The 22,486-nt window shown below is 34.7% G+C and overlaps 2 protein-coding genes across 2 annotated transcripts; both read left to right on the top strand.

The window, feature by feature from the left end:
* Positions 1-265: 265 nt before the first annotated feature.
* LOC146131877 (ubiquitin conjugation factor E4 A-like) lies at positions 266-17,756 on the top strand. The gene is made up of 25 exons (XM_083396916.1): positions 266-399; positions 1,003-1,066; positions 1,134-1,228; positions 1,646-1,792; positions 2,194-2,359; positions 3,223-3,347; positions 3,798-3,957; positions 4,358-4,467; positions 4,951-5,065; positions 5,200-5,331; positions 5,916-6,014; positions 6,994-7,132; positions 7,599-7,723; positions 8,438-8,538; positions 9,091-9,178; positions 9,895-10,027; positions 10,463-10,662; positions 11,475-11,575; positions 12,108-12,221; positions 12,716-12,834; positions 13,386-13,518; positions 13,871-13,980; positions 14,254-14,398; positions 15,013-15,170; positions 16,080-17,756. The coding sequence occupies exons 1-25, from the start codon at positions 292-294 to the stop codon at positions 16,186-16,188; spliced, it is 3,096 nt and encodes a 1,031-aa protein (XP_083253042.1). The 5' UTR covers positions 266-291; the 3' UTR covers positions 16,189-17,756.
* A 1,519-nt stretch (positions 17,757-19,275) lies between these two features.
* LOC146131876 (heparan sulfate glucosamine 3-O-sulfotransferase 4-like) lies at positions 19,276-21,836 on the top strand. Its single transcript, XM_083397113.1, has 4 exons — positions 19,276-19,389; positions 19,784-19,947; positions 21,030-21,204; positions 21,258-21,836. The coding sequence occupies exons 1-4, from the start codon at positions 19,276-19,278 to the stop codon at positions 21,834-21,836; spliced, it is 1,032 nt and encodes a 343-aa protein (XP_083253239.1).
* The last annotated feature ends 650 nt before the right edge of the window (positions 21,837-22,486 follow it).

Raw genomic sequence — 22,486 nt, 5'->3', positions numbered from 1 at the left:
GGTAAACTGTGTCAACGTTTTAATAAAATAAAAAAACGACATTTTTAAAGTTTTGCAACTCATGATAGCAAAGGTAATAATAACATTTTAAACAGTTGTTTATGTTTTAAACAAAATTTACGTACTAGATGAGGAGATATTATAACGGATTGTATTGTTTATTAATCGTTGTATTATTGTGACATGAACACTACAACTTGAATATGATTTTTTTGCAAAATGTTTAGGTCTGTGTCTTTCAACTCCTTTGATCTAATGTTGTAAACGAATTACCTGTAGAACGATAAAATTATGGCTGAAAAACAAGCAAATCCATTCTTTTCTCTTTTTCCTTCACAACAGCAGGCAGATGCTTTCAAATCGGCCATCAACCAAGAAATATCGCAAGGGGAACTAACAGTAAGCAGACAGAGATAAAATTTGATTTTTTACTCGATGTTCAAAGTAGAATTGCAATGTATGCCAGAATAGTAGGTTTTAAATGTAGAGTAACAAGTCCAGAATATTAAATCCAAGTTTGTTTTTAATTACAAGTTTACCTTGTGTTTTTTGTGTGGATTAATCATAATATAGAGACTAACAGCATTTCACCGCAACACTATTTACTAACATTACATGCCTATATTATAATCGAAAAGTTATATTAAATTTTGATGCAAACTACACTGAACAGTAGATACAAAATGATGTTAATTTAATGATGTTAGTTTCTACTTTCAACATTGCTAATTATTATTTTTTTTACTGTTGGGTTGTTTAAGATAAGTCTGTGACTATCCACTCTATTTATTTAAAAAGTTGATTAAAATCAAAGCGCATTTATTCTATTTCTTTTGGGAATCTACAATATATTTTTAATGTTGCCAATAAATGGTTTACAAACTAATACCTTTTTGTGCCTTGTTGGAATGTAGTGTCATGAAATAGCTTTGCGACATCATTTCTACTTAGACATTTTTTTATTTTAAAATATATTTTTTTTTATTGTCTTCTTTTATTTAGAAACAAAGGCAAAGTGAGACCAGCTTGCTTTTGGAAAGAATTTTTCTAATTACGACAAATAAAGGTAAATATTTAACTCACAGTTCAATAATACAGACTATTATTTTTGACCTGTTCGTTGCTTTTTCCAGACTTTTTGGATGAGCCTACAGATTCAACAGAGTTTGCAATTTACTTGGGAAATGGTGACCAGGTCCCCCATATGGAGATATCAGATGTGGGAAATGTATGTTAAATCTTCGCCTAAATTTATAAATTTGCGAACATACTAATTGGTCAGTGGTTCTCAAACTTTAGTCCATGGTCCCTTGAGAGACAACTTCTCATTAACATAGGACTAGGATGTTGAATCTACCTAACTCTGTAATTATATAGTAACTGAAATATATCTGTGTATAGTTAGCACTTCAAAAAGCCCTTTTTACTCTCAGTTCAGTTGGTGGTTAAAAAAATAATTAACACAAATAGTTGCCAAGTTTTTTTAATACTAATCAAGGAATCATGGCTAAGGATTAAGAAACCATGTAAGTAATTCCTATTGTATAAAGCAAGAACATTTCTAAATTGTTTAGCATTCTTTAATTTGAATTAGCCTAATAAAAGCCTAGAATGTGTTTGGTAACCCACTGAATTATTCTGATAGATTCTCTTGGATCGCTTGTTGCTTGAAGATTTGCCGTCAAACCTTTTAACAAGAAAAGGTAAAGTCACTTTACAAAAGCCGGCGGATGCTTTGGAATCCAATCCTCTACTCTACTTATTTGCCTGTTATGACAGAAGCCAAACTCTAGTAAGTTCTCTGTTTTCTTATTAACCGTTTTTTTTTTACATAATTATAGTTTCATTTATCTGTTGCTTAAAGCTTTAAAAAACTAGCTATAATCGTTTTTGTCTGTTTCAAAAACTATGTTTTCTGTTGTCAGTTGTCAAACAGAGTCTTTTAAAATAATTAACTTTTATTTCACGGCATTTTCTATAAATAAATAATCTTTCATTAGTATTATTTTGCAGAAAATTTAGTGATAAAACTGTTAAAATATTGCCCAAACAAAATAAAGATTTCAACTTTATTGTACAATGTAAGAAGTCGGAAGCTTTTGTGATATTATGTATTATTGTTAGATCTAGATTTCTTTGTCATTGTTGCCAAATGATTAACCTCTATTCCTTATGTTTTTGATAATTTTGTAGATTCATAACACAGATGAATTAGAGTCTATAGCTGTACAATGCACAGAGATTATTGTCGGCCATCTTGCGTTATGCTTCCTTCAGCAAGAAATGTTTGCGGATAATATAGTGCAAAATATGCATCTCACCCTTTTCAGAATACTGCAGCAAAATTGTAGAATGCCAGGTACAAACCTATATCTTAATTATTTTAGTAATTTTTAATTGTATTTACAAGATACAAAAACAATGTCATATTTATAGTGCTGACATGTTCAAATATTTAGACAGTGAAATTACATACACATATTATATCAACTTGATTGTAAAGTTATTCATTGAGTAACTGAATATCCTAATGTGTTGTCTTCGCAAAAATGAAAGTTTTAAAATTGTGCAAAATGGCAAAAGTGTGTTGCTCAGACCTATAAAACTAGTTCACCACCTTTGTAAATGTAAAAATGTACTTTTTGATGTCCATCTATACCAGTGGTTCTCAAACTGGGGTCCGCGAGACAATTTTCTGGGACCGCGAAGCACCTAACAAAAATCAACTAGACCTCCTGAAGGAGAACATTTTAATTTCAACGTGTTTGCGCTCGTCATCAAAAGCTACGATTAGTTGTTCATTCACGTGATTGCATGCTTTGAGCTGAATTGTGCATTGTGACGTCATAGTGATGCTTTGTGCTAATAAGAATTACGTTTCTACAGCTTGCTGTGCTTCCATTGTGGGTTGTACGGTCGCGGTTTTAAAACTTATCGTGATTGCTTTACTCAAATAAAGTGATTTTGTTAGCGTTACAATACTAAATACGGCACCAACAAGTCTACCTAAGACTGTAAGTGCACCCGTCCCATCCAAACGTGTTATTTTATGTTTATTTGTGTGTATTTTTAAGGGGACCGCGAGCAATTGACAAAAATGCTACTGGACCGTTGCATAATTTTTAAGAAAAAGTTTGAGAACCACTGATCTATATCAAACCTCTGTTTAACTTGTTGTGACTTTATATGTTTACTAACAGTTAAACGTTTGCTTGTTTGCAGCTACTGGTTTTGCTCAATGCATACATTCCCTCAGCAAATTTCTGCTGCGCGAATCACAAGCTGAGGTTGAGAAAGTCTTTGTTCCCGTCTTTAGATTGCTCGTCAAATCCATTATAGACCCTGAGGTAAATAAATTTTCTTCTATTTTACCTTTGTTCTTATTCTGAAAACAGCCAAATATTCAGGAGTATATATAATTGGAATAGGCCAAACTTTTGTTTCTAATGTTAATAATTTAAGCTCTTTGCGATAACGTAAAAATAAATAAATATAAATTAAATAGATAAATTTTATAAATTCCAAGTTTACAAGTTTATATTTACATACCATTATTTTGTGTGATGCTATTTTATAATTCCCTATTTTTTTTCAATTTAATTAAGTTTTTATTTTTGGTTCTATTTTTTTAAGTTTTTATAAAGTTCCTCCAAAACTTTCCAATTTGATTTTCATTTTTTTTTTTTGTAAGATTTTAAGTTTTATTTTAGATTATAAGGTTTTTTTTTATTTTTTATACCTGCTTTGTAAAACCGTCATTGAAATGTTCACTTAGAGTTTTTATAATGTTGTTTCAGGTTTCTATAGCGGATCCAGATCTAAAGGATTGCCTAAATACGCTTCTGCTTTTAACTGGCGCAGAGGAAATTTGTCAAGTTTTACTCGCGTTTAGATACCAAGCTTCACCACTTAGTCTCATTTCAATGGATATGAACACTATGCTTGGTTTACTTTTAGGTAAGATGCATATAACATATATTACAAATAAAATGATGTTGCTAAATATATATTTTTTAAATATTTTCATTGAAAGATTGTTTCTAATGTTTAAAAGTGAAGGTTTTCTAAAAATTTTTTTAATTTTTGAGAAACACAATTTGTATGTGCCTTGGAGATTTACTGATTTTTTCTTTGTAAGAAAACCATGTCTGATTAAATAAGAAAGCCCAATGGCATAAGTGCATGTTCGTTTTTTTAAAGAGTTGTGTTTTGTTTATTTAAGTATTTAAAACCTTATTTTGTAAACACAGTGTCTATTTAACTTTCCACATGTTGTGTATCTCCATAAACAAAATATTCAGAAAAAAGCAATATTTGACTTTAAAATTTTTACTGGTAAAAACTATTTTTTCTCCAGGAAAGTCATGTTTGATAACCGACCCTACAAGCAACTCACACGCTTTTTTTGCCGATGTCGCCGATCTCAGACAATCAGCTGCAGATCAGGAAGAAGAGAGAATACACGCTGTAATATTTTGCTCTGGTTTATATATGCTTTTACAAACACTGTGAATATGTAATTAGGCTATATTTTTCTCATGATTGTTGTTGGCAATCGACTTTTTTGTGTTTGACAGTCAAACAAAACGTATACTGAAATTCGTTTTTAAATTTCAAACAAGCACAGTAGGTTTGCAACCTTTAGTTTTATTTGTGAAATAACAATGAAAGGGTTGCTGTGTATTAAAACCGCTTGCCTAAGCCTTAACCGATATAAAATAGATAGTTTAAACTGCAATGAACCACTGCGAGACTATATATTACTGCACCTGTAACGCATAAGAGGGCGCACCAGCTTATTTGATTACTGTATTACACACAATAAAATATAATAAAGCACCATTTTCTTCCGCACAATGCGTACAATCATCCAACGGGTTAAAAAGCACTGTGTTAGTTGATAAAGTACATCTCTGCCTATTTCATTTTCGTTATTATCGTTATATACAGGCATTAGATGAATTCCATGGCCATTTGCGTAACATCTTCTACAACTTGATTCGATACGAGTCCACACAGGACAAACTTTTAACGTGGATTGGAGTTATTCTCTATCAAAATTCAGGTATTCGATATAGATCTATTGAAAAAAAATGTGCATTAATTGACAATGTTTATTTTAACCTAAAAGGGTATTTTAAACTTTGAAGGGACAATTTTTTACAACTTAGCATAATGATTTTTTATATTTTTGTTCAGCTGCTGGTAAACTTTGGATGCATGAAAACACGAATCCGTTGAAATCTGTTTTTCGCTCGGACGCAGTTTTTCTCAATCTTTCTGCAGTGCTTTGTCGTCTTTCAATCCCCTTCTGTCTGCCAAGCTCCAAAAGTGCAGGTTTGCTTTTGTTTCACAAAAAACAGTTGATAATAAATTGCAAAGCCAAAAAGGTCGAGTAGATCGACATCGTTTTGATTAAGACGTTTCGATACGATTGCGTACACCTTTTCATCAGTGATGCATTGATAATGATTAACTTCTGCAGTCAAATTAACTGAAGATGATACAAGCTTGTATCGAAACGTCTTAATCAAGATGATGTCGATCTACTCGACCTTTTTGACTTTGCAATTTATTTTTAAGCTACATTACAGATCCGTGCATACCCAAGAAGGTTGATGTTGTTTAATAAAAAATAAAAGTAATAGACAACCCGCCAAAAGTAACAATTTCCTTAATTTTTATGAGACAATCTAATTTTCTATGTTTTCTTACAAAGAGTTTTTTATACTAATACATGTAAAAAGTGTGATATTTAACATGACCAATCGACTGACTACATTTCTTTAGCGTTGTGTTTTGTAAAAGCCAATGTAGTGTGACTAGTAGCATTCGTGACACAGTAATTTCTATGGGTTTCATATGATGTATTACGCTTGTCAGTTTCCTAATATGCTTCTTATGCATTTTTGCAGACAAATCTGAGAACAAGGACAAGTTCCTTAAGATCGACCCGACATATTGCATGCAAGCAAGCCCAGAAGAACGTCTTCGTAGAGGAATTCATATCCAAGGTTGAACCGTTTCGTTACTTCTAATATCATTTAGCTTTAATACTTCATAAAATGTTTTTTATTTTTGTTTATTGGACCTCACAAATCTGTTTTTGTTGGTACTAGAACAGCAGTTCTCAACCAGTGGGCCATAAGAACATTTAAGGTGGGCCACAGACCAATTTAAAAAAGCTAGATTTAGTTTCATTTGTGTCACTATATTTAATTTTACAGGAATAATGACTTGGGGAGGAATAAAAAAGGAATGTAAATTTATTGTTCAGCCGCAAGTATCTCACTAATGCACGGTTGATTAAATAATCTGTTTTGAAATATGTTCTGCTGTGTTTTGTTCTAAACCGATTTTACAGTTTTTTCTTTCATAAAAAATTATTGGGCCACAGATTTTTTTGCAACGTAAATGGGCGACGAAAGAAAAAAGGTTGAGAACCACTGTGTTAGAGCCACAATCAAAAGGACAATTTCCCCCTAAATTAACAAAGTATTAAACCCCATTGCTTTGTCGCTTTTGACTTTCGAAACCATCCAAGGGCAAAAAAACAGCAACCTAATTATTTGCAAGCATTTCGTGCAAGCAAGGCCAGGCTAGAAAACAACGTCGTACTGACAAACGATAACGGCAACCATTATTATATAGTACACAAAAAGCCTTCGGAAAAGCTTACCGAAATAAGTCAGCATGATCAGGATTGCAAGCAAGGCCAGCCTGAAAAAACAACTATTTTTGGTGAGGTTCGAACTCACGACCTCCGGTATACCGGAACCGTTATCAGTCGGTATTTAACAACCGAAACGGACATATGCACAATGCGTATTCTGTGATCAAGCACTTCTGGACTTATAATGGCCAACGATAAAGGCTAGTACACGAAATACCTTTTGAAAGGGGTATTTATTATTTTTTTCGGTATCAGTAACTTATGTTACAAATCGGGCGTTAACAACAATCCAAGAACGTATTCATTTTGTTGAAACGCAGATCTGCACAAGGAGACGTGCATTGTGTCCGTGGAAAGCGAGCAAGCCAGCCCCAGCAAACTTACACTTCCCCCGTCGTTCAAGTTCATTACAAAGTGCTTCTTCATGACGCACGCATCGCTACACCTCGGAATGCACGGGTAAGAAAATGTCAAAGGAATTTTGAATTTCTCATTGGGGTTTAATTCGTGACACATTATATAGACTGGCGTATAAAAAAGTCACGTACATGGCACTTTTTGACTGAAGTTACTTTTTTCAGACCTAACCTATATTCATTATAGGCTTTAATATATTTATTATAGTATTATCCTAAGTCGTATTACTATTTAACGTTTATTGAATATAAGTTTTAATTTATTAGTATTATTCCAAGTTGTATTACCAATATTATAATAGTTATTTCAACTGAAAATTTCTCCACATATATTTAAAATCTAGGGGTTAACATTAATAGAACATACGCAAAACTTATTTAATTTGTTACTTTTTTTAAATAGTTTTAATTTAAGTTTATATTTTGTCTGATATTAGAAAAAAAATAAACCTATTTGTTAAATTTAGTTACTTTTTTTGTTTTACACAAAACGCACACTTTTTCTTCAGCTTGTTGGTGAAATTCTACCAACTCAACAAGGAACTCAACCGATTGCGCAACACCTTGCATGACGTCATGGCCATGGAGGGAAACTCGGATTTGTTCAACATGGCAAAAAACGCTTTCGAAAGAGGTTTGTGTGTATGGATGACGAGATGTGACAAATCACATTCCCATCATAGCATTCTTGATGTAACAAATGTAAATATACTGAAAGAGATGTCCGATACTAGGTATCGTATCGAATTGCCGTATTTTTGTCCGAAATCGGGTATTAGTTTGTTAACATAAACCACTAATGCTAGCTTAAATTTATAAATTATTCTGATACAACCAACTTTTTTTTTTAAATAAAAATAAATCTTATATTATTTCTATTAGTTTAACTTTTATCCCATAAACATCTAATTATCAGCTTTAAAAGGGTTGTTAGAGCTTAGACCAGTGGTCCTTCTTTCGTGCTTCTGAACTTCTTTCGTGCTTTCTTTTCGTGCTTCTGAACAATCAATTAACCTTTCATTTACATTCCTTCTCAATTCCCCCCCCCCCCAAGCCATTATTCTTGTAAAATTAAGTATAGTGACATAAATGAAACTGAATTGTTCCATAAATCTAGATTTTTTAAATTAGTCTGTGGCCCACCTAAACATTTTCCATGGCCCACCAGTGAGCCATGGCCCGCTGGCCGAGAACCACTGGCTTAGAGGTATATTATAAGCGTTGTATATCCTCGTGTCCCTAAATGACTGCTTAGGGGCTCCGAAGTCCATGGTTGAGAAACCTTGCTACAACCTGATCTAAAGATATTCAGCTACAATCTGCTTAGTGGACATTTTTTTTTCAACAGCAATGGCAGTTTATCTTACGACCAAAGCATCTTTGTGTGAACCGACATTTGTGGATTCTCTCATGAGGTTCACGGCCACGACCGCACGCTATCTCATCCAGGTAATACAGTAGCAAAACCCTTAAAACATAGAATTATAATATACTTAAAAACGTTTCTCGGTCTAGGTATTTTTATAGATCAAAGCATCTATTGAGAAATGTTGTTCCAAAAACAAAACTAGAATACATAGTAAGAATAACAAAGCAAAGCCCATACATAAGTAGGTGGAATTTTGAACTTTTGAAACTCTTTATTCGTCCTTTATATGTTCAAAATGCTAGCTACTTCTGCATGGGCTTGAATATTATTACTACGTCTAACTACAGCTCCAAACATTATGCTGCGAAACTAAAATTTTATATATACTTTTTTAACTAGGGGTATATTACATTTATTGTAACTAAATTACAAAAAATTGTATTGCACACATACAAAGCTAGTTAAACTGCTCTTGGTGAAATCCGAGTATTAATTTCAATTTATGAAAAACACAACTAACAATGTATTATTCTATTCCTGACAAAGCTTGATTTGAAATATTATGCAAGTTGCTATTTAACTCCAGCTAAAATATATTGAAAGATAATTCTTCATTCTGTTTATTGTTTAAGTTGTCTATGACCGACGATAGATCAAAGGCGGTGGAATTTGAATTGCCACTGGACGATAAAACCCCCGAATCGCTCAAACTGCTGCCAGGTCAGCTAATTTCAAATGCATATATGTTGGTTGAGTTCTAAATCACACATCGAGAGAGAATACGTCTTTTGTGCAACGAGGCAGAGACTGAAATTAACCTAAATATATTTTTTTCACAAACATATGGCCCCTTAAATGTGATTGCTTGATACTTCACCTATTCAAGACAATTTTTTTTCTAATAAAAGTTAATTTCATTTTTTGTTAAATAAAATCTTTCAAGATTACTTGATATTTTAGCCTTGAAATCACATTTTTTTACTTGGTAATATTCTACACAATTTATTTTAATTTTATATGACATGTTTTGACATGGTAAAAATATATTAAGTATATTACATTTATACTTTATTAATTATTTTTTTATCTATAACCCCTCAAGTGTAATAACTTGATACTTTACCTATTCAAGACAATTTTTTTTCTAATGAAAGCTGATTACATAACAACTGTTTTGATTAATTAACAAAAAAACACTTTTTTTAAATAAAATATTACAAGTTTAATTGATATTTCAGCCTAGAAATCACAATTTTTTACTTGGTTATAATTCATTTGTATTAAAGTGCTTTTATTTATATGCCTTTTTTTACAAGAAAAAATGTAAATTAAAAAAAATTGTTTATGCTGTATGTAGAGCTTTTAAAGTTTTTTTTCGCGTAGGGTATAAACTTTTTTACAGTTAAATTGTTAAAATTACATTGTGTTTTCTGCAGAATACCTGGTTGAAAACCTCTCTGATTTTCTGGTTTTCCTCAAACGCTTTTCTCCCGGGGATCTTGAAAAGGAAGAAAGTTACCTTCACATTTTCCTATCCCTCATCACAGTCTACATGGGAAACAAAACTAGGTCAGTTGAAACGTGCTCTGAAGTTTGTCTGAAACTATTGTTTTTTGGCGAAACATTTTTTTCTAACCAAACTGTGTCATTCAATTGCGCCAATTACGATATGACTTTATACCAACACTCCTATACAAATACTGGCAAAACATACATTTTCCTTATATATATTTACGGAATTAAAGAAAAAAAAACACAGTTTGGAGACTTTATGCGTTAAAAGGATTTGTATTGTAAAATTCGCTGTTTGCCAAAAAAAAAAAAACTTTATAAAAATATAACTACGAATAACCTTGGCAAAAAAACGTACAAAAACAAGAATCGGTATCGGTCCCAAAAACGAAATCGGTCGGTAAAAAAAATAAAAAAATAAAAAAATTGCCTTCGAGTCTTTATCACTGCGATCGTCTTTTTGTGATTACCAACTTTGACCTTCCACCTTAGAATGAGCAATCCTCATTTACGCGCCTCTCTGGCCGACGTACTCGAGTTCGTCCTGCCGCAATCCGATGACGTCGATTACGATGACGTCATGATGGGCATAAGTGACGTCACTTTTAAGCGCAAGAGCCTCGAGTCGTTCGGGCATGTCGGCCACCTGACGATCTCGTCGTTACAACTTTTCGTGGATATCGAGTTTACAGGTGAGATAATACGACAGTGACTGAGGTTTTGGAACAAAATACACGTTTTTTATAATTCTTTTTTTAGCTTTAATATTTTTATGATAATAACTAAGCTTTATTTTACTATTTGTACCACCAGCAGGGCTAAAATCTAATAATTGTCTCACCGAAACGAAAAATTTCCAACCGGAAAACCAAAAATTTTTCAGAGATTACGTCACAAAGTCATAACTACTTGTCCAAAACAAGTAACACTGGAAAACTTGAGTTTATCGTTCTAATTAGTGTACTAAAATGCTGGAATCCTTAAAGGTCTAATTTATTACATTAAAGGAGATGACAGGATGGCCCGGTTAAAAACGAACATGACCTGCAAAAATTATATCAGCGGAATACCGTTTCGGGCCGTCCCGGCTTACTTTTTCCACTGACTACCAAACATAATTATTATATCTTTATGCCTTAAAGAGATCTTAACCAGTGGTTCGAAAAGTATGCACCACGTCAGACAAGTGTGGAATTTTTAGGTGTTATAATGTTTTTTGCAAAATTTAGGCAACTGTAGTTTTTTTGTTTTTTTTTGCTTTTTTAGTACAAAAAGCGGAAATCTTGACAGCTTCTTGTAGATATAAGGAAGTGGTATTTTTGCCAAATGAAAATAAAGGCTTTTGTCGAAAGTTTAGTTTATCTAACTAACAGCCAATACATTGCTTGCACTAAAATCATGTTTTGTTTGACTTATATATTTTTAAGAAGGCTTTTCTGGTGTCGATAACTGGTGAGATAAATACAGTTTTGTTTGTAAATAAATTGGCATTTTATTTCTCCAGGCGACCCACACGCATTCGAGCAAAAGTTCAACTACCGGCGACCCTTGTATCAGATTCTCAAACTTCTGTGGAAAGACAAGAGAGGAAGGGAGGCAGTAAGGGTGCGTATTAGACTTACTCTTTATTATCAAGAGTTACTCGTACACAGAATGATCTGATATTTAATAGGGCTGAAAAAGTATGTATTTCCAGCCTTTTTTATCCAGCATAACCGGTACGTAGACAATTTTTTTCTTTGCTGGCACTGTATTCAGCTACATCCAAAAACAACATAAAAAGCATATTAAGGGGATATGGTTTATAAAATGACTATTCAAGGCTAGTTACACGGATAATGTATGTCAACACATTTTAAAGTTTTATCAGTATTTCAACCACATATGACGATGTTAATTATAACAAGCAAACTGAATGTAATATTTCCACTCTATTTGCCTATTTTTACAGTGTGAGATGTGTTAACCAGGAAAAAAAGTTTTTTGTTTTTTTTTAAGCCATAAATACTGTATTCATGTTTTTTGACACCTAAAATAAAATTTTATTAAATTTATTTAGTAAGGTAAGTTTTTTGAAATTACGTATCTCAAAGCTTCCACTTTAACTAAATAAATCAGCATTTGATGTTTTACTCAGAACGGAGCAATGGAAGCGGTGGCCAACATGGATTCCCTGCAACCTCCATTACTACTTAGGTTCATTAACTTGCTTCTAAACGACGCCATCTTTTTATTGGACGAGGCAATTGATGTAAGTTGTTTTTACTTTTCTAAAAACAAAACATCAAATGTACCTTTATTTTTTTTTAATCATACGTTACGCATGCCAATATTAATCCAGTGATCGTATTCCGTTTTCGTATTTGTTTTTAAAAAATGCAGTTTTGAACCAAGCGATAGTATGACGCAATAAGCGGGATTGTTTCGAATAACAAATAAAATGATGTAAATTGAAATATTAAATACCGTTTACATGTATTAGATGTAAAATTGGAACCCATATTGTAAAACATTATATTTTTGTCAAAAACTGTATAGATAATATTCAAATGCATTACAATATTACAACTTTGAAACCAAAGCTATTAGATAACCGTTACTTATTGTAATAATGGAATTATTAAGCAGGATGCTCCTTTTAATTTGACATAAGCTGTTGCGTTGTTGCAGAACTATAGAGTTACCAAACAAAAATTGCCAGAGACATTTTAATTAAGGCAAATTAATGTTTTCACCTTGTTCCAGTACTTAACACAAATCAAAACGATGGAAGGCGAAAGGGATTCTGGAAGTTGGAACGAGCTTCCTAATAAAGAAAAGCAAGAGAAAGAAGGAATGCTCAAACAACTCACGCAAATTGCCAGGTGATTAAGTGGTTAGGACACGGCGAATATAAGGAAAGACACCAGTAGATTTTGTAGAATCTACTTTCTTTTTGGGGCTTTGCCTCTTAACATTAACACCAAATAACCTATGGAATTTTCTTTTAATAAGATACCAGCAAATCCATAAATTTAACAGTTTATTTGCTGGAAGTGGTGTTTAGCAACTGTAAACCAAATTTTCCTAATCTGTATAAACAATTGGTGATCATTTAATTTAATGTTCGTAAATTACTTTAAAGATCATGGCAATATATCTTTCACAAACAAAAACAGTTAAAGAAAACTTGTTGTACCTGATGGTTAGTCAGTAAAGCGGTGGTCGGGTATACCAAGGGTCGTTAGTTCGACTCCCACTCTAACACCGGCTTTTAGACTGTTTTATTTGCAATATCCACTTAGTTGCTCCCGAAAAGAAAATGATAAGCTCCCGAAAGAAATAATAAATTACACATGTAAAATTTAGTTAGCTTCTCTGTTAAACAAGTAACTTTTTGTATACATTTTGATTTTCGTGCTTTCTGTTACGGTAGATTCCACAACGTGATGTCAAACGAGACGATTGACGCAATTTCTTACATGAGTTCCGACGAACAACTGAGGACCTTGCTTTCACAGGAGGCTCTCATCGACAGAATAGCTGGAATGCTAAACAGCTTTCTGCTTGTAGGTTGTTTGTGGGAATACGTAATTTTTTCATAGACAAAGCGAAAAAAGCGATACTAAAGGTCAGGGTTTTGTTTCAGGTTTGGTTTGGGTGACCGCTAAGTAGTTTTAAGAGACCGCAAGTGTTTCATTTAAATACCAAAAAGTTGCAAGTCCAAAATTTGGGAAACCGCTGGAGAAATTTGGGGGACCGTTTCGGTTCATTTTTTAAGTTTACTTTGCCGATTTCTAAACTATTTTTATTGGGACACATTAGTTCCAAATTTCCGTATTAAAATCATTTAAAAAAACGATTAATTGGTCGACTTCCAATTAGCTTTGTTTTAAACTTTAAAGAAGCGTTTTTCTTCAGCGTTTGGTTGGACCTCGAATGGGTCAACTCAAAGTTCGCGACTTCGCAGAGTGCGAGTTCAAACCGAAGCAACTCGTGCTCGGAATATGTACGATCTACGTTAACCTCGGGTGAGTAATGCGGTTGAAAAACTACGGACTTCAACTGTGGAAATTTTTTTAGATCTTTTTCTTAGATTTTTTTTTTTTAGTTTTTTTTTAATTTTTTTTTAGTTTTTTTTAGAAGTTCAATTGAACAATCATGGTATAAGTATTTATTTCATCCAACTAAGCAGCAACAGATATGGAAACATCTTTGTTTAAAAGCTTATCTGAGAGAGCAGGATCAAAATCTACGCCAAACCTAAATAAACCTGCCAATAACACCAACTTTTTGCTTCCCAGCTCAAGATCTGAGTTTCCTCCAGCGGTTGCTAAGGACGTCCAGTCGTACCGACCAGATCTCTTCCCAAGAGCGATCCGAGTCCTCCGGAGGCTCAACCACCACGACCTCTGCCTCAAACTCAAGCCGCTCTCTGAGGAAATACGGGTAAGTTCAAATTTTTTTTAGGAGGAGTACAATTAATTTTTTTCAAAATTTTAGCCCAAATCTGAATTTTCAAATTGACGCAGCACGGTCAATACTGAACCAAACGTGCTCAGATTTGTTTTGTGGGGTTTTTAGACGCAACCTAACAATTCCAGAGGGTCCCCACTAAAATTTGACAAAAAAGTGTTTTTTTTTAACAACCCTAATGCACACATTGCACAGTGCACACACATATGTGTGTTAACAACTGAGTTCTAGCCCTTCTGAAGCTGCTTTTTAACCAACGATTACGGCTTACGTATAATTAGTACACCGAAAGCCATCGCAGACTCACCGAGTCTGTTGATCTATGATGTAAGCAGGACAGGCTAGAAAAACAACTAGCCTGCAGTGAGGTTCGAACTCAAGACCTCCGGTCAAGCCGGGACCGTCGCTCTACCAACTAAACTACCCAGGTTCAGAGAGGATCGAGTCGAGAAACAACCATACGCCAATGCTTTCTCAATTTATGGTACTGTGGACCCCTTCAATGAGGTTGCTTGTACTAACAGATTGAGCAGAACCACTGTCTCAATCTGTTCTTTCAACGCATTTTGCTCTCCCTGTTTCTTTAGGAATGCCAGAATCGCGCCGAAACGGAAGAGGAAATGTTCCAGGACGCCCCCGACGAGTTCTTCGACCCTGTGATGAGCACACTCATGCACAACCCTGTGCTTCTACCAACATCCAACGTAACTGTCGACAGATCGACCATCGCTAGGCACCTGCTGAGGTTAGAAACTGACTGTCGTTTTTTTGGTTGGAATATCTATAATTTTTCAAGAAAAGTTTAGTAATTTGATCTGAAGTTCAAAATACTTCGAAAACATGTTAGGTTTGTTGTGAAAAGGGTTTGACGAAAGGACCCGAATTATTTTTCTCGGTTTTGTGTGACGTAAATAAGAGTGAATTTCATCATAATTATTTTTAATAAATTAGCGAAAACACCTGACCTGAATAGCTTTAAGGTTATTTGGTCAATGTTGTATACACAAAAGGGGATGACTGATAAATTTATCTACTTTTAAACGAATTTATGTTACTAAAGCGAGAAATATATTAGATTTTTGTAAAGAACGTCCTATAAATAAATCATAAACCGGGTGCCTTTTTTCCGAAATCAATCGGCCTGATCAGGATTGTAGTTCAAGCCAGGAGAGGTTAGAAAAACAACTAGTCTGCAGTGAGGTTTGAACTCACGACCTTCAGCCAAACCGGTACCATCACTCTACCAACTGAACTCAGAGGGAAGCGAGTCGAAGACAACCATAGCACGGTAGCACCATTGTCTTCCGCACCCTGTTTATAACAAAAGCCTCACTTGGAGGGGATTAACAGCCCGTATAATCAACTGAAACGTACACAGTGTATATACTTTGACCAAACCCTTGTAGGCCAAACGACAACGGCACCCATATACAATACACAAAATGTCTTCGGAAAGGTTTACCGAATCAGTCAGCCCGACCAGGATTAAAGTGCAGCCAAAGCCAGGCTATAAAAACAACTATAGCCTATGGTAAGGTTCGAACTCACGACCTCCGGCCACAGCGCGACTGTCGCTGTACCAACTGAGCTACGACCATAGCAGCGTTGCCAGCTGCACCATGTTCGAGTATAAATAAACCACCTTGAATTTTAGCGACACAACCGATCCATTCAACCGCCAACCACTAGCGTTGGAAGACGTCGTGGAAAACACGGAACTTGCGGAGAGGATAGCAGCCTGGATGAAAGAACGACGGAAATGAGTCCGCCAATTCCGCGTTTCACCCGTCGCCCATCCGAGGTGCGAAAGAATCGTCGCTGAAGAACCAAATGACGTTTGCGAACGCGGAAATGGTTTGCGGATTGCGGGCTTGGGATGTCCGATACTGTAATTTATTCTAATACCCGATGTTTTGGAGAAGAGCAACTTTGTCTGATTAAAAATTAGGTTTGACAAGTTTGGGTTAAGTAATGCTGAAGTTGATATTGAACACCGATTTTTAACATAACACATCTGATCTATTCAGTCGATTTGACAACTCTAAAGTGAATAATACTTTTTTTGTTGATAAATTCGTACTACCTGAACAGTAGCAACTGTATGCTAACTTTTTTTGGCAGCTAACCCAGAGTTTTGAAATAATGGTCCAAAAGTAAGAATGAATTTATTGCAGTTATTAAACCTTTACGTGTAAAAAACTTGCTGTATTATGAAGTCTTATTTTTTTATTGGCGTTTGAAGTTTGGTTACCTTTAGTTGTAATCCTTAGTTTTCTAACGAATAACCTAAAACACCAATAAAATTTGGTATCGGATCGGCACCGATATCACCCTGGTATCGGACAAGCACCGATACTTAGACTTGCCATCAGGGATCGACCACGATCCGATAATATCGGACATTCTTATTGTCGTTGCCAATTTTGTTGTTTACTGCGCGTTTTTATTATTTGTAGCTTATTGTGGTGGCTGCCTCCTCGGAATAAATATGCAACGTGTTGTAGCCACAACGGTTTCCGCTCGTAATAGTATGTTGAACTCTAAATCAGTGTTCTTAACCATGGGTTGTTGTCTTAAAACCTAGAATTTGGGTACCACTTAATATTTTGTTTAATTTTAATGATTTAGGTGGAACGGTTTAAAAAAAGGGGCGGCTGTTTGTTTTGTTTGGTAGCTGAGTGCCGGCTGTAGTAGTTCACAGATTTATTGTGATTGGTTCCGAGCAATATTTCTACAAAATTATAGAAAATTGCAAAGAGACATGTATCATTATATTGATATTAAAATTTATTTATGCCAATAAACTGGGTTTACCTTAATTATTTTAAACCGTCGGTTATTTTTTCTCCCTTTTTCATTTATTCCGTAAAATCCTTTTCACATAAACCCTAAAATACCATAATTAGCTTCGGTTACATGGCTACCTGGTCCAAACAAAAATCTAGGATTAAGGTTTTTTTCTTAGTTTTACTGCCACCTTTAACCATTGTGTTTTGATAAAAATCGTTTAAACCGTTTTGTTTTGTTAATTGTGTGAGGATGTAGGCACTGGCAGACTTGGCCAGCTAGATTTATTTTTGCTTGTTAAATTTATAATTAAGATCATTTTAGTTTTCTTAAATTAGATTAGAATTACTGAATTCATGAAAACTATAAAATATTTACCAGAATTTGAACTAAAGTTAAAAGGCAAAAATTCCTGTGTTTGTTTTTACACGTTTTAGCATATTCTTTTCTTTTCACACATTATATCACTGGTTTCCTTATATCAAATATAAATTTAATAGACTTGGAAATTAGATTTACCCGCATTTAAAAAAGCAAGCGACAATTCTGCCAAAGTAATTTCATTGTTGTTATGTATATTGCTGTGTGAAATATTATGTTGTTTTAAATGCACTCTATATTTATTTTGCATGTCTATTTAAAATACAGTACATTGCCTTTATGGTGAAAAAATGACAAAGCTCTCTGTTATATATTTAACACGAATACTACTTTTTATGGCCAATGTCTGTTGCCTCGTTTAGTCTTAAAAACTAAGGTTTATAGGCCAATACTGAAGTGCTCAAGAGCTGTCTACACCCTTAAATGGTAGTGTATAAGTATAACAAATTAACCTGGTATTTCATATTGAAAAATGTCCACCACAATTCTATGGCATTTCGTTTTCTGCGCTAGCAGTATGTAGGCTACTTACTTAATTCAAGGAAAAGGACAATAACAATAAAAAATCAAAAAAAAATTTACAAGGTCTGTGGCTGGCCGTTTAGGTATTTTTCTGCTGAGTTTAACTTTTAGTTGTTAGTCTAACTTTAGCTTTTTTAATTTAGCTTTTTCCATAATATTTACTCTACTAACTATAATATTTTACAAATACTAAAAAAAAAACAAGAAATGTCTACTGTGAAACAATTTTACAGTGGTTCATCAAATTTTGACTAGAAATTAAGAATAAGTATTTTAGTATTCTAACTTTTACTGTTCCATTTGAATGTCTGTTCAATTCATTTTGTTTCTATAGTGTTTTTTATATTTTTTAACCTTCCTTTTCACCCAAAAAAAACAATTTAAAAGACTTTATGTAACTACGATTTAACATAGAAATTTCAACCTATTTTTAAATTAAATAATATTGCAATAAAAATGACCTTTTGTGGTTCCCTTGGTTACAGCTTGTCATCTTGTTTATTGTGCGTCAACAATGCGACGTTTTTATTTGGTTAAAAATTGAAATTGGAAACTCAAGTCAATGCAAAAAGAAAAGAGTAAAATGTGTAAAAGCACTACTTATTTAAAAGTCGATTAGAATATGTTCTAAACCTGATGAAGCGGTGCTCAAAAAAGCGATTTCTGCTTTATATTCTACTTTGCCTTGCTACTTTATCAGTTGTTCTTTTGGGACGTGTTACTTACAGGACTTACAAACACCATATAAGGAGAGAACGTAAGTAGGCCTAAATAGTTTTTGAAACATGAAATTAGAATTACTTCCCTATTTCGCAAACATAAATTGCTATTACAAAAGTTACGTATTAACACTGCTCTGACAAATAGTTGGCCGAAAAACTCATTTTCTTGTCTTACCATCAAGGATTTTTGCGTATATGTTAGGACCTGAACTTTAGGTGAACGACTACTGTTTTATTGTAAAAAAGAAACGCCTTTTATTAATATAGGCCTGGTCTCGTTTAAAAAATATTTTTTCCATCTTGTAATAAAATTTATAGGTCAATTTAGATTGAAGAATATAATTTAGCCCTATAGCCGAAACCCTTTTAAAAAACCTGTAAACAACCTCGATTTAAACATTATTGTTTTTTAAAAAAGCATTGACAAAATATAAAAGTATGGAAAATTCGTCTAGGCCGCAAACTTTTTTTCTAACAGGTTATAAGCAGAAATTAAAAGCAAGGGAGCAGCTGATAGAAGAACTTGAGCAATACAACAGAGATCATGTCAAGGTCTGGTTTTTGTGCAGGTTTATGAGTGTTAATGAAATCTAAAACCTGCCAAACAACCTTAGAATCTAAACCTTAACATCTCGTTCGTTTGTTTGAGCTTTAATTTTACGTGTTTACATGTCTGAGAGCAATAACGTTTTAAAAATATCGCGTACCTGGGCATTTTGTTGAGAGAAAATAGGCAAATAACTTTGAAATAACAGTCTAATAGAGTTTAATTTTAATTGTTTGTTTTTCAAAAAATTGGGACAATGGTTATACCGTACGGCGTACACAGTTACCACTTAACTTCAAATTACACGTGCGGCAAATCATAGCAAGCCTATAACTTATTAAGAGAGATCAAATACGTCATCCAACAGTTCTGACGTCATCCAACGAAATTACATTTCAGGATCTAAACAGGCGCCTGCCCCGGGCCGTCGGAATCGGTGTGAAAAAGTGTGGAACCGACGGCCTTCTTACGTTCCTACTGAACCACCCCCTTGTCGAGGCTCCCTATGGACTGGAGACGTTTCATTTCATTGGAAAGTACGATAAAGGGGCCAAATCGTACAGGTAAATAAACTGAAACATGCACACAACGACTGTGATCTAGCTCTTCTTAATCTGCTTTTTGACCAACGATTACAGCTTACGTGTCATTAGTACACCGAAAGCCAACGCAGACTCACCTAATCTGTACAATTATATGGTTACTATAGATCAGTGCTTTTCAACCTTTTTGCTGAAGTGGAACCCTATCGAAACATTTCACTGGCTCGAGGAACCCCAGTGTAATAACCACACCTCAATTTGGCTCAACAATTTAAAAAGCGGAACCCCTGGACTGTACTAGCGGAATCCTTAGGTTCCGCGGAACCCTGGTTGAAAACCACTGCTATAGAACCTTTTCAATATAACGTTGCTTGTACTAATATGATTGTCGCAAGCATTGGCGTATGGTTGTTTCCCTCGACCGCTGCCCGCTGAGCCTGTGAAGCTCAGTTGGTAGAGCAACGGTCCCGGTATGACTGGAGGTCGTGAGTTCGAACCTCACTGCAAGCTAGTTGTTATTCTAGCCTGTCCTGCATAGATCAACAGATTCCGAGTCTGCGATGGTGATGGCTTTCGGTGTACTATAGGTGAAAAAACTAGTATTTTTGTTACCACGTCATAAATTTTTGGATAGAGTTCGATACCTGAAGCCAATTTGTAGTATCGGTACTCTGTCGATACTAGGTTTGTATAGGTGCCGATCCGATATCAAGGGAATTTTAGTCATGGTTGGGCATCTGAACTGAGCGTTTTTTCCGTTTTTAAAGGTATTCTTTTTTTTTTTTTTTTTTAGACTGGAGAAGGTATTTTAACAAAGTTTTTAATCTGCATGGCAAAATTTGTTTGGCGTATAGACAAAAACGTCATTTTGTATCGGTATTAGAAGATTTAAAAAAAACAGAATAAGAGTCGGCTGTATAAATTATTATAGATGTAAATAGGGAAATATCAATTTCTTTAATATTTTTTTAGCAAAAATCTACTGGTTCGCCAATTTCGTCCTCAGAAACAAATTTTACATATTACCTTTGCAAATCACCTTCGCGCCTATTTAGCACCATTTTGATGTATATTAAAACCTCGTGTTTTCCTTTTTTATTCAGGGTAAAAATGCCCAAGACTAACGCCCGTCAGATGGCAATAGAGAAGACGCCCATCTACTTCGGGGCCCCACCCCACAACATGCCCCAGAGGGTGAAAAACACCCTCCCCGGGGTGAAATTGTTCCTCATCGTGTGTGACCCAACAGCGCGAGCATTCTCCGATTACATACATGAGGTTTGGAAACTGTTTTAGTTGTTTTACTGTTAAACAAACGGTCTAATTTGCAGTTGGCCAGCGGCAAGTCACATAAATACCGACCGATGGGCAAATACGAAACCTTCGAAAAGTACGTGGAAGAATATCTTCCACAGCTTCAATCCCTCACAAAAGACTTCAAGTATGACGAGACATCCCTGGAGTTGTCCAAACGACTTGTCAACCTCTTCAAAACTGACAAGGCGAGAGCAACATTTTTAAGCAACGGAATCTATGCACCACACTTCGAACGCTGGCGCCAGGTCTTTAATCAATCAAGTTTGATGGTGATTGATGGGGATAAATTCTTGGAGGACCCTGGAAGCGCAATTGAAGCTCTCCAGGACTTCCTAGGTCTTCCAAAGGTGCTCCTTCGTGAGGATTTCGTCCGACATCCGGATACTCACTTTTTCTGCTACAGGAGGAAGAGTCTAAATGAAACGCGGACTTGGGACGAGGTCTGTTCGCTAAAGTGTCTTCCGAAGACCAAAGGAAGGACCAGAAACCGGAAACGTGAAGCGGAACCCGAGACTTTGAAAAAGCTGCGCGATTTCTATGAGCCGTTTAACCGCGCCTTTTTTCGCCAGCTTGGCCAAGAGTTCAAGTGGTGATTTCGAACGCGAAAATACACCAAGATGAAATGACACTCCTGTGAATTGGCATTATCGAAATCAAACTAAGCTATAAGTGGCAAATTCTCAAAAGGACTCCAGCCGCAAAAGACACTTTTGTCAAATGACACGAGCTCAAAATGGCATATTTTCGAGGGCGCGAAGAAAAAAACAACATTAAATTAAACATTCCTCCAAATCGAAGTAACAGGGGTGCGACATGGCTCTTTCGCAAAACGCACTATTTCTTAATGATACAATTGACAAGTGAAACTTGCTCCAAATGACATAATCCAGGGATGACACTATTTCCTAATGACATTTCTGCTAAATGACACGAGGGCGAATTGACACTCCCGAGATTTAACACCATTTTGAAATGATATGAGTGCGAAATGACACATTTCAATAAAACACGATGTTCAAATGACACTGGTGCGAAATAATATTTCTGCCAAATGACACTTTCGGCAAATGACACTATTTTGAACTGAAATCTCAAATTGACTCAATAACTGTCGCACATATTTATTTTATCTGTGTATATTTCAGCAGCATGACAAAAGCAGGTCAGTTAAAATACTAACTACTTATACTTAATATAGAATAATAAGCCGTTGAACTTACAATGTTAAAAACAATTAAGATTT

The sequence above is a fragment of the Ascidiella aspersa genome, chromosome 9 (assembly GCF_963924565.1).
Source record: "Ascidiella aspersa chromosome 9, kaAscAspe10.2, whole genome shotgun sequence".
In the NCBI taxonomy this organism is placed as follows: domain Eukaryota; kingdom Metazoa; phylum Chordata; class Ascidiacea; order Phlebobranchia; family Ascidiidae; genus Ascidiella; species Ascidiella aspersa.
Note: the sequence above shows the minus strand (reverse complement) of the source record. Positions and strands in the feature narration are given on the sequence as shown.

Bases quoted from the DNA above. Each gene is read 5' to 3' on its own strand.
- LOC146131877 (XM_083396916.1), top strand. From the start codon at position 292: ATGGCTGAAAAACAAGCAAATCCATTCTTTTCTCTTTTTCCTTCACAA. The intron at 8,539-9,090 runs GTAATACAGTAG...TTATTGTTTAAG, and splicing joins CCGCACGCTATCTCATCCAG to TTGTCTATGACCGACGATAG. The intron at 14,399-15,012 runs GTAAGTTCAAAT...CTGTTTCTTTAG, and splicing joins CGCTCTCTGAGGAAATACGG to GAATGCCAGAATCGCGCCGA.
- LOC146131876 (XM_083397113.1), top strand. From the start codon at position 19,276: ATGGAAAATTCGTCTAGGCCGCAAACTTTTTTTCTAACAGGTTATAAG. The intron at 19,948-21,029 runs GTAAATAAACTG...TTTTTTATTCAG, and splicing joins AAAGGGGCCAAATCGTACAG to GGTAAAAATGCCCAAGACTA. The intron at 21,205-21,257 runs GTTTGGAAACTG...TCTAATTTGCAG, and splicing joins TCTCCGATTACATACATGAG to TTGGCCAGCGGCAAGTCACA.